At 53.2% G+C, this 12,344-nt stretch overlaps 1 protein-coding gene across 4 annotated transcripts in view; it reads left to right on the top strand.

Moving 5' to 3' along the window:
- Nucleotides 1–12,344, top strand: part of PLXNA2 (plexin A2) — a 241,392-nt gene that overhangs the window by 167,078 nt on the left and 61,970 nt on the right. For all 4 annotated transcript variants that reach the window (XM_069876028.1, XM_069876027.1, XM_069876029.1 and 1 more), the window contains exon 5: nt 10,639–10,739. In XM_069876028.1, coding sequence (XP_069732129.1) covers nt 10,639–10,739 — 101 coding nt within the window. The remainder of the gene's footprint in view (nt 1–10,638; nt 10,740–12,344) is intronic.

The following is a 12,344-nucleotide window of genomic DNA, read 5'->3' on the forward strand; positions in this document are numbered from 1 at the left end:
CTTGCCAGCTACCCTGCAGAGAAATGCCCTCGGAGCAGCTGCTCCAGCGCAGGCTTCCAGCAGGACGGCAGCTGAGGGGAGGGGAGATCTCCTTTCCACCTCCACTGCCCTGCATGCAGGTGGGGATTCGCCTCACATGAGAGGTTTACAGCTGAAAAACGTAACGCTAGATACTGTATATTGCCTAGAAATGTTGGTAGACTCATCTCTTTCATATGGCAGCAAGAACCATGTTGGTGGTGCCCTGTGTCCTGCTAGCAGCCGGTGTCTCGAGGCAGAAGACAGAAAGCAGGGCAAATACCCACCTACTCATCCTTCTCCTGGGGCATCCCTGCAGATTTTTGTCGTTCCCAAGCTGGCCTGTAGTGAACTAATCCTCCCTGAGTCTATTCAATGCCATCTACTTTCAGCCTCCTGTCTCTGCGAGCTGCACGTTTCGATAGCTGGGAGGATCTTCCCCCTCGTTTCCAGCCACGCTAGAAACCGAGGGCTACCAGTTTCCATGCAAGTTGGTTTATTTTGTGACTTCAGAGTCCACTCAGTCTGTTCCTCGAGCTGGGCTGGAGGTAGGTTCAGCAGCAGGATCTCCCTCACAGTCAGCTGGAAGTGTTGCTGTACTGACACCGCTGTTATTTATGGAAATATATGCAGAAGTTCCTCAGGCTCTGGTGGAGCAGAAATAGTTTCACGGCATTATTTGCCCAAAATGCCACTGGTTTGAGTGCTGTATCTGGACAGTGAGAAGCTGATGTCAAAGTAACTACAGCAGGGGCTGATGTGGCTCGTAGGGACAAGTGACTTAGCATTGCAGCGCTGGGAGCGTTAACGCAGCAATCCTGAAGTTTATGTAGAAGCTCTGAGCTCCCATCACCTCTGCCTTTCGTCAAAGCAACGCGGTCGCCCCAGAGCTGCTCTTTGATTCTGCTTCTCCCATGCAGCAAAACAGCAGCCCAAGGAAAAGCAGGTAAAGATGAAAGCTAAACTCTTTGCCCAGCCTTCTCGGGCTACAAAAGACCGTTCCAGCTTTTTATTGCAGATAATGGGAGGCCCTCGGTTGGTTTTCCCAGTTTCCCAGGGGCGCTTTCAAGCCGCAGACAGCGGTGTTTGCTCTGCGGTGCGCGAAGGGAGGGGATGTGGGTGTTTAAAGTGCTGACTTGGTGGTGGCTCTGAAAATGAAGTCATGTCCCAAAGGATGGGAACGTTGCGGGGAAGGCTTGATGGGTGAAAACCACCATGTTTTGACTTGTGACCCACCCAAAACCCCTAATTGTGTGCTTAAAGTAAACCCCAGGCTAGTACTGTTTCTTTTGCCTCCGTCTTGGCACGTTGCCTTTGGCTTCGAGAGCTCCTATCACTCATCTTGTGGTTAGCTGGTCAGGAGTCACCCTAGTAGTTAGGAAAGGAATGTTAAAGGCCTGTTGTGTAAACCAACCGCTGTCTGAACAGACTTTGTTTTCCATGTAAATCTGCTGCAGGGAATGATTTAACCTTCCTTTATTCTTTTTTTTATTATTATTTCATTAAATAAGATTTATACAGGTATCGTATTGGAAAGGTCATCCATCTCCAGAGCTGTGGGAAGAGCTCTGTTCATTCCTCCCTCTTCACTCTCCTGCTTTAGCCCTTGTTTCAGGGTGGGAAAGCACAAATATTGGGGTTTGTTGCCTTCCTGGGAGGTTAATTTATATCTGCATGGTACACACAGCCCCCCACTCCCACACTTAATGAACCCTCCAAGCTCAGTGATGTTTCAGCTGGAATAACCGCTGTGTGGCCTTTCCCCAAGGGATTGAATCCCAGCTGAGGGGAAGCAGGGGACTATTTTGACTCCTCCTGCTAAAAAAAACCACTAGATAACAGCTCTGATGGCTGCAGCAAGGACCTGGGGCTTGAGCTGAGGTTTTCTGCCTTGCTATGCCGTTAGCAATTCACGCTGCACGCTTTCTGCAGGCTGCTCCTCTTGTATCTCTGAAATGAGATCTTGTATGTTTTTCTCATTTGCTGACATGTTGTGGGGCTGAACGAGGTTGTTTTGCGAAGGTTCTCAAGATCCCACAGCAGCAAAGCGTTGGTGATGTGACGCAGCTGCACTGAGGTGCTTTACAGCCGTGCTCCGCGTGTCCTCTCGGCCGAGCACGGCATCTGCACACAAGTGTCCCTGGTCACATAGAGGACACTTCATCCAGGCACAGAGGTTCACAAGCCAAGGCAGCAGAGCTGCAGAGAATGTTTTGCAGCTTTCCTAGCAGCAACCTGTTTTCCAGGGCTTTCCTGAACCCAGAGAACAGATGGTTGGGCTGGAGGTTGGGATGCAAGGATGAGGGACTCTCGTTGACTTTCCCTTTACCAAAGTGCCTTTCATCATTAGCACGTAAATGCCACCAAGCGCCCAGGAATCATCCATCTACCATCTCTTCATCAGAAAAGGCCTCTGATCAGGTTAATCTCCCTTTCCTTGCATGGGACGGAGGATGCTGAGCAGCTGTCTCCACCGACAAGGGAAGGTGGAGTGAATTCCTGAGACGGAAGGATGCTGCTTCAGGTTTTAAGTGAATCAGCAGTGATTGCTTTGGCTCTTGCACAGACATGCCAGGGCTGAAATAGTGGCGTTGATGGTAGTAATTATGACTAATGGGACCAGTCCCCTGCAGCAGGTGCCCTGGAGTACGTGTAGGGTGGATGCTGGCGGAAAGGAGGGGAGCGGTGGAAGCTTCCAGCCTGGTGCCTTTTTGCAGCCTCTCGATGGTCTGATCTCCCTCTTGGGAAGCAGAAGTCAAAGCGAGCACGGGGGAGGGCGGAGGAAATGTGTTTTAACAGTAAATATGGCCTTGTTATTTATCAATGCAGAGTAATTGAAGTAATTTCATGTCGTTTTTAAACGCAGCGCCTAGGGATCTAATCTATCTGTCTAATATTAATGGGTAATATTTGGTTGCCTCATTCATTCATTACTGTTTTCATTAAGACTCTAATCCCATTTAGGAGTCTGTTTGTCATTTTAAACTCCTCTGTTTTATCTTAGCCTGCCACAATCCTTTTTAACAACTTAACTGAATTCATGAGTTCTAGGCTAGCAGCTTGGGGGAAGGGGCCTCGGCTGTCTGGCATGTGGTTTTTATGGGGAGAGAGGAAAAACAGACGGCTGAAGGCAATCGCAAGCAGCAGGCACTGAGCTCTCCTGCGATACACACCACTGAGATTTAGGTCTTTCATAACAGAGCCGCACGTCTGCGTTTCAGAGCATGAAACTCCCTTCTCTGACACAGAGAGTGCATTGACACCTACTTTGAAGCCTCCATCATTTCCAAACCAGTGTAAGAGGCTGCATGGAGCAGGGTTGCTATTTGTAAATGCCCTGGGGGCTCCCGGATGGATGCTTTCCTTAACTCCAAGGGTATCCCCGCTTCCAGTTGTTATCACATCGCCCTGAGGAGGGCTGCAGGGCTGTACACCGACACGCTTCCCGCAGACCATTGCTGGTGCAAACTGGGAGCGGCACGGTCTTCGATTTGATTTTGCATCGGTGCAGCTGGTACCCACGAGCGTGTGGCCGGGGAGCAAACCCCCCGCAGGAGATGGGTAGGAGGGATGAGCCTTTGCTGCAGGAGGAGACGTCTGCCCTGCTGCAGCTTCTCCTCCAAGTGGCACAGCCGTTTCCTAGCCCGGCTTGCATGGTCTGGGGAATAGAGTTAACAAAACGCTGGCTGCTTTCTGCCTGCAGCCCTGCAGAGCATCGCACAGAAGAAATAAAGGAGTTTCTCTAAAGTGAGCTGAGATGTTCTCTCTGAGGAGGGGACAGAGCCCAGGATGCTCCTGCTCACACTCTCCAGCGTACTCACTGCAGCCAAAAATGAACCCCGAGTCAGAGCTGTACGGCAGAGCATCCTCTTCTCACTGCCCTGGGGCTCCATCCCACCTCCTGGCACTGCACCGGGCGCAGGTGCCCGTGCTCCAGGGCTGGGAGGCACCCCAGGAGCCTCAGCAGGGTCCCTGTGGCACTGCGGGGCATCACCTGGAGTGCCGAGCGGGCGGCAGAGCCGGGCAACCCCTGCGCTGCGAGGCGTCCAAGTCTAATTAGAGTCCCGGGGAATCGAACCATTGTGCTGCTAATGACTCTCTGGCAACGTTCAGACTAAAAACAGTAATTTTAATAAGTGCAGCCCAATTGCAAGTGTTCGTTGAACACCTAATTACATTGGTTATAACTCTGAAATTATTCAGAATTCTATTTTTGCTGCTTCCTTGGAAAATACAGAGGGGAAAAGCGCACACTTTATAGTTCTTCACCTTCATTAGTTTTCCGAGCTCCTGTTCAAACTTTTAAACGGCTGCAGGAACCGCGTGGTGAGTTACGTGGCCACAGGGCAAAGCGCAGAATGCAGAGGCCGTGAGCTGATGCAAGGCAAGAGTTTACTGTGTTGGACTGATCCCCACCTGAGCCCAGAAATTTTGGAAAGAGTGGGCATGTGAGCGACAGCGTGGGATCCCGATGGCTGTGCATCTCCCAGGGGCTCCGCTGGATGCTCAGCTGGGATCTAAGGGAGGATGAAGGTCTGGGAGTAGAAAGACCTGGGGGTGTTGGTTGACAGCAACTGAACGTGAGCCAGCAGTGGCCCAGGTGGCCAAGAAGGCCAATGGCATCTTGGCTTGGATCAGAAACGGCGTGACCAGCAGGTCCAGGGAGGTTATTGTCCCTCAATACTCAGCACTGGTGAGACCGCTCCTCGAATGCTGTGTTCAGTTCTGGCCCCTCACCACAAGAAGGATGTTGAGGCTCTGGAGAGAGTCCAGAGAAGAGCAACAAAGCTGGGGAAGGGGCTGGAGAACAAGAGGAGCGGCTGAGAGAGCTGGGGGTGTTTATCCTGGAGAAGAGGAGGCTGAGGGGAGACCTCATTGCTCTCTCCAACTACCTGAGAGGAGGTTGCGGAGAGGAGGGAGCTGGGCTCTTCTCCCAAGGGATGGGGGACAGGATGAGAGGGAATGGCCTCAAGCTCCACCAGGGGAGATTTAGGCTGAACATCAGGAAAAAATGTTTCACAGAAAGGGTCATTGGTCCCTGGCAGAGGCTGCCCAGGGAGGGGGTTGAGTCCCTTTCCCTGGAGGGGTTTAAGGGACGGGTGGATGAGGCGCTGAGGGACATGGGTTAGTGATTGGTGGGAATGGTTGGACTCGATGATCCAGTGGGGCTTTTCCAACCTGGTGATTCTGTGATTCTATGATTCTATGGGATGCCCAGCCTGGGAGGGGCATGGTCAGTGCCTGTGCCAGGCAGGTGGAACCCAGCCCTGCACGAGTTGGCTCTGAGGTGAGCAAACAGCATCGTCGCCTGCCCAGGGCAGAGGAGGAGCTGCCAAGTGGAACAGTCGCGGGAAGCCTGTGTTTGAGATGAAAATTCATTTCTCCTCCAGGTTTACAAGACGTTGTGCTGCTCCTGGGAGCGGGGATGGGATCTCTGCCTGGCACTTGGTTATCCCAGCAAATATCACTCAGATGCTCCATACGGATGCGGTGATTAACTCGAGCTGCGGTTAACCACAGGAAAGCGTTAGTCTGTAGGAGCCTGTGTGCCAGAACACAAGTCAGCTCTGAGCTCGAGCCTGAGTCCTGCCGGCTTCTGCTGGGTTGGATGGAGGGAACTCTGGCTTGAGGATGATTTTGCAGCTCGGTTAAGCCTTCCTGTGGGCTTTTGCTGTTTTTTCACTCTCTTGCTTCGCAGAGGAGGCTGCTCTGACTTTCACCGCCTCCCTCGGGATCCTGGCACAGTGCAGGGAGGGGAGCGGGGAGCCAGGAGGCAGGTTTGCTTGGAGAAGGTCTGATTGCTCACTGAGAAAGCTCTGGGGTCCCCGTGCTCAAACACAGCTTGTCCTCATAAGATGCTAACAAGGTTCTTACCAAAGAACAGCAAAGCCAAACTCGTTGAAAAGGTTGCTCGGATCAGAGTTTAAGGGACTTTCTCTGCATGCATCTGCAGCGCTGTAATTAAATAACCCCTTTGTCGTCATGGAAACATTGTCTCTGTGTCCTCTCCCACTCGCTGCCTTCCTGCCAAAAGTTACAGGCGTTGATTTGGTTTTGACAGCCCTTCGGTAGCTCTGCTGGTTCTTTCTCTGCTGAGCGGCGTGGGAGAGGAGACCTGGGTCCCCCAGTAGCTGCTGTACCTGTCAGGTGAACCTCCTCTCTCATCTGCTCCTTGTCTGCGTGCATCCTTTCATCTGTTATAGAGACTGGTGACTTAGTCCCCGCTGGAGCAGGTATTCCTGCCTCTGAAGGCTCTCAGCACCACTTTGGAGGTGTCTCTCAATGCTTTTCAGGTCACACACTCCCCCTTTGCTTTCCTCCCCTGTGTCCTGGCTGCTGCCCCACGCGATGCTCTGACTGCATCCCACTGGCTGCATCCCCAGCTCTTCCACGCTCGCAGCTGGCATCAGTCCTGGCGTGTCCAAAATCTCCTCTCTGGTCAAGAAGTCATTTTGAGGTAGGACTTTTCATAGAGTGCGGGTCGGATGGGACCCACAGCTCTTGCTCAGCACAGCAGCAAGTGCCCTGCATTCCTGCACGCTGCTTTTTCCCTTGGCACGAGCGGCAGCGCAGGAGGACTCCAGATTGGAACGGTTCTGCCTGGAGTCGCAGGGAGGAGAAGCAGCAGGGAGAGGAGCCTGTCAAACTTTTTTACAAGCTTCTGGGAAAGTTTGACTTTATTTTCCTCAGCCCTGTCACCCTGACACGTTAATGGCTGGAACTGATGAGCCCTCCTTGCTCCTTCCCACACTTTTTCAGGTCTCCCGCGGCTGCACAAAGAGGTGTTTTTTCATGAATGAAGGGAAGAATAAAACCTCATCAGAAAGTTCATCAACTTTGGGCTCCTGCTCGCCGAGTGATAGATAGCTTTAATTACAGTGAACTAGTTGGCATCTCTACTACACTCCCCAAAGTCATTAAAAATAGATTTTCTGTTTGAACTCCAGCGCCCCGAGGGGGCTGCAGGCAGCGTCCGTGGTGCTGGGACGCCCCCAGGTCTCTCTCCAGCCAGGGGGGTCAGAGGACTCTGCCGGTAGCAGGCATAAGCTGTGGAAACTTTGCTTTGTTTGTTTATTTTATGCATTTACTTGTTTTGGACTGGATTCTTGCACTTATTTTCTCTGCGGGCTGGCAGAGTTGGAATTCGTTTGTTTTGGCGAGTCTGCATCGATTTTTTTTTTTTTTTTTTTTGCTGATGTTATGGGTCAGGCAGTCAAGGAAAGCAGTAATGAGACTTTATCATTTAATTATTGAGAAGCAGGTTTGTTTCAGCATGGAGATGCTCCTCAGCTCTGCAGAATTGATTTATCGCTCTGCATTGGCTGCGACCACACTGCTGTGGAGTGCCTGGCACCCTGTCTTCTCCCCAAAGGGACCTGGTGCCAGCTCCAGAGGGATGCTGTGACCTCCCCGGTGTCCCCGGGCTCTGCAGGGAGCAGCGCATCATCTCGCAGGCAAGGAGGGGTGCGATTTGAGGCTGCCTTCAGCAAATGCTGCATGTTCCTGCGCGGCTTCAGGACCTCTCGCCTTGTGTTCCTGGAGCAGAAATGTGAAGGCATGCAAAATTGGCTTTGACTTTCCAAAGTCCAGGCTGCGCTGAGAGCTCTGCTGGTGCCCCAGGGTGGGGGCTGAGCTCGGGAGCTCTGCTGCCCAGGGAGGGGGTTGAGTCCCCTTCCCTGGAGGGGTTTAAGGGACGGGTGGACGAGGTGCTGAGGGACATGGGTTAGTGATTGATGGGAATGGTTGGACTCAATGATCCAGTGGGTCTCTTCTAACCTGGTGATTCTATGATTCTCTGGGTACCACAGGGAATTTCGCTCCTGCCCTGCAGATGGGTTCATCAGTTCAGGCAACAGCTTTCTTGGGACTTAGTCCTGGGGTGGGGAACAGCCCCCTCGGGGCTGCTCGGACCAGGTACCCCAGCTCAGGCAGCCCCAGCCCACCCACTCCTGCCAGGTTTGCTTTATTCATCAACCTGTCTGCCCTGCATCACGCAGGCATTACAGAGGAAGGATCAAATAGTCCCGTTTGGGCTAGAAATCTGCCACTTTAGGAATTGCTCCGAATCTCTGCCTAATTTATAAAGAATTATCCTGTGCAGAAGCCACAGCTTCTGAGCGAAAAATGAACCCAACTGCCTCACATAAAATCATCTGTAACAAACTGTTATTCATATAATTCAAATCCTCCGTTATTTATAGAGTGCCACAAGAGCACCCAGCTCCTCACAAACATGAAACAAGCCCTGAGCTGCATATAAATCACAGGGACCAATCCTGCCAAGCCTCACATTGTGGATGAGAGGCAGGGGATCAGGCTGATGATTTCAGGGCTGTCCCGACCTTCTGGGTGGGTGTGAACCCTCCCACCAATACGGCTCGATGTGCTGGGCAGATTGTAGGGGAAACCTGGTGACTTCCCTCGATGCGTCCCGCGGTGGCTGGTGTTTCCCACGAGGGCTGCTGAGAGCCCCTGCAGCTCCCATGGGATGCTTGATTGGTTTGAAAAACACACATTTGCTCCTAGGCTTCCATCCAGCAGCAGAGCGATGTCCACATCTCTGGGCTGCCTGGAGAAATCTCGGATCCTTGCTGGTGATGGGGTGCGATGGGCAGGGCACAGGAGCATGGCAGGCAGCGTCCAAGCAGGGATCGGTTGTACCCGCTGCCAGGCTGGGGGGTTGCTCCCACACCACCACGATGTCTGTGAAGTGCTTTGAGATCACAGAATCATAGATCACCAGGTTGGAAAAGACCCATTGGATCATCAAGTCCAACCATACCTATCAAATCCTTAGAGGGAAGATGCAAAGCAGGTAAAACCACATCACGTGCAGCCACCTGAGGTGCAGAGGAAGACTCTGAGAAGGCACCTCAGCCACCCTTTGCAGGCAAGGATCCAACCCAAGCCCTTTCTTCACACCTCTGTGTTATTTCATCACCCTGTGTTTCCCTTCTCCATCTCCAAAGCCCTCGAAAGCCAAATGGGTGCCCCCATACCTGGCTCTGCTTCCCGCACCTGATGGTTCCAGCTCCGGGGCTGCTTTCCTTTCAGCATCCCCCAAGCCAAGCCCTGTGCCCATCCCACAAACCTCATCTCAGCAACAAAAAAAAAAAAGAAAAAAGAAATACCCAGCCCCGCGCATCCACACGCAATTTCTGTTTGAGGAAAAGCTGTTAAGTAGGGCTGAAGAAACAAGAAGAATAGCAGCCCTATTGGTGTCGTGTTTAGAGAGGAACTGGGTTCTCACTGTGTCAACAGCACTTGGCGTGAAAGTCGCCGTTGTTTGGTGAGACACTGCTCCTTTCACCCCGCGCGCCCCAGCTGCTGCGAGCCGCGCTCTGTTTTGACGGACAGAGTGAGTGCAAGGCTGACAGTTGTTTTAATTTCCAACCAGTTGCAGGCATCGCTCCCACGGCTGGAGAGGAGCGGCCGGCACTGCAGGGGATGGCAGTGCTTGCGGATGGTATTTGGTAATAGAAATATAAATACACTGATGAGGGACCAGCACTGTGCCACAGCGGCGGGGTTATAGAGTCATGGGATGGTTTGGGTTGGAAGGGATCCTAAAGATCACCTGGTTCCACCCCTGCCACGAGCAGGGACACCTCCCACTGGATTGAGGCTCCAAGCTCCATCCAACCTGCCCTTGAACCCCTCCAGGGATGGGGCAGCCACCCCTGCTCTGGGCAACCTGGGCCTCCCCACCCTCCCAGCAAAACATTTCTCCCCAAGATCTCATCTCAATTTCCCCTCTTTCAGCTAAAAATCATTCCTCCTCATCCTCTCCCTGCATTCCCTGAAATGAGGTGCAAACGTACACTGCCCACTCAAGGTGGCAGTGGATGGGTTGGAAAGGGTCAAGTGGAATTTCATCTGTGGAGACAAGCAATGACCCGTGGTTAAAGCTTGGTGTCATTTTGGAGCCTTTGGGGGTTTTGGTGCTGATAAACGAGTGAGGACCGTGCTACACCTCAGCTTCGCCCTTCGTGTGTGTGATAAGTGCAAGAGGGGGTTTGCAGCAGCGACCTGGGTCGGTGCTCCCCTCTCTTTTTTAATCTGACGTCTTTTATCTGGGAGAGATGAGGTCGTGCCTGAGGCCAAACCCATGCGGGTGCTGAAAGGGCTCAGGGTGGCCAAGGAGGAGAAAGTGGTGAAACACCCACGTAGACTAAATAAGCTGGCAACCTGCAACATCCCAATGAATTCTGTTCCCTGCCAGCTTTCCTCCTCGAAGCAGCTTACCCCGTGGCAAGTGTAAGATAGCAAACAGTAAATCAGGGAGGAGAGCACACGGATTTTGCCCTGGGAGGCTCTCTGGGCAGGGAGGTCGGCAGGGTTTCTGGTGAGCTGGCGCCAGGAGGTGGCTGGGCTCGGCTCCGCTGTGCCGTGATGGATGGTGCGGCCGTGCCCAAGGGACACGGTGACTTCATGACTCTGTCCCCAATATTTCCTACCCTTGGCTGGCTTCTGCATGACTGTTGGAACAAATCCACTGGAGTTTGTGGGTCGCTGTTATGTTGCTTAACTCAAACTGGTGAAGAAGGACCTAGAGCTGCTCTTGTTTCACTTGCTGGTTGTGCGGTGAGCCCTGAGCCCGTGTGTCTGCTTCCCTTGCAGGTGTCCCGGGTGCCCGTGGAGTCCTGCGAGCAGTACACGACCTGCGGGGAGTGTCTGAGCTCTGGAGACCCCCACTGCGGCTGGTGCACGCTCCACCACATGTAAGTCCACCCTTGACCATTTTGTAAGCACTGGTGGTGATGCTAAAAGCAGCTTTCAAAGCCACCGAGTGCCTCCCACACTGTCTGTGCAAAAGCAAACTAGGCTGAAGTTCCTTAAATCCATTCTTCCCTTCCCTCGATGCTCCCTGCATTGCGGTGTGAACGCTATTGAAAATCCCTGAGCTCCTGGAAGGAGGTGAAGGGAAATGAATTCCTGCTTTATTAAGAGAGGTGAGTTGCACATAGTGCAGAGAGGGTGCCATGGACACAGCTGGAAAGCAGAATTTAACCCAGTGGGAATGGAGTCCTTGCATTTTACACCCTCCTGCTTGTCCAAGCTGCAAGTCCCACCCAATTAATAGGGAATTTTTAGAGGCAGTAGACTTGGTGATATGAGCAGGACTGTGCTTTCAGTGAGGTTACAGCACTGGAACAGAGCAGAGCACCAATCCCTGTTCAAATGATGAGGCAGAGAGATGTAAATTCTGCGTGGCAAGGTCAGCGGGTCCGTGCTCCAGCCATCCCCATGGGGCAGAGCCGGCAGCGCAGGGTGGGAGCTGGCAGCCCCTCGCGCACATCGACAGCCACAAAGGGCTAAGGGTTAGGTTGCTTTTTTTCAGGGGAGCTCCAGGAAACACTCTCTGCATTCAAGAGGTGTCTGTGTCCTTCCTTTCTCTCCCTTGCCATAAGAACGATCACTTCCTAAGGCGGAAGGGGGACCACCAGGCAGAGGCAGATCGGAGGAGGAGGGGAAAGCCTTGAGGAGGCTGGAGGAGAGGAATATAAATCCCTCCGGCCTCGTGCCAGCTTGCAGAGCAGCCCCGTTAAATGCATGGAAATCGGGAAGGAGGCAGAGTTCGGGACCCACACAGCAGCATTTGGCCACTTGCCTGAGGAGCAGGTGCTGGAGTGGGAGTGGGAACGACAGGCTCCTCTGCAAATCCGGCCTGGATTCGGGACCTGTGGCCTTTGGGGTGCAAATTGGCTCCCCACGGCATGCCTGGTTTGCAGAGCGTCATCACCACGCCTGGGGAGATGCAGGAGAACCATCGAAGTCACTGGCCCCGAGCATCCCCCGGGCTCCATACAAGCAGGGACTGGGGGCGGTGGCACAACAGCCTCCACCAGGAACTCAGCCACACGGGGCACAGGCACCCTGGGCATCTTTTTTTAGCTTTTTACCTTTCAGACCAGCCTGTCCAGCCCTGCGGCTAAGCCACCATATGTGCACTTGTGTCTGAAAGTCTTGCGTGTCACAGCGGCTTTGTCAGAAGGGAGTGATTTCCATCCCTGGTGGTTCCCATCCCTCTGGCTCTTCCCTCGGGGCAGCTGTCCCCACGTGCCCTTCTAGGCACCGTGGCCGTTTGATACCTAAGAGACAAGAAAGCAAGGAAAGGGGATGTGCTCTGCTTAGCATCTGGCTCTGCAGCTCTGGGGTTGCTCCTAGGAGCCAGCTGCAGGGGTAGGAGAGCATCCTCTCACCTGGGGCCAGCAGCCTTTTGGTGCCTGGTGCTGCTGAGCTCTGCAGGGGGGGATGGCAGCGTCACTTGTCTGTAGGTGTGTGTGTTGGGTGTCGCTCCTCAGCCTCCTGCAGCAGCTCCTCTG

This window comes from Phaenicophaeus curvirostris, chromosome 24 (genome assembly GCF_032191515.1).
Source record: "Phaenicophaeus curvirostris isolate KB17595 chromosome 24, BPBGC_Pcur_1.0, whole genome shotgun sequence".
NCBI classification, from domain to species: domain Eukaryota; kingdom Metazoa; phylum Chordata; class Aves; order Cuculiformes; family Cuculidae; genus Phaenicophaeus; species Phaenicophaeus curvirostris.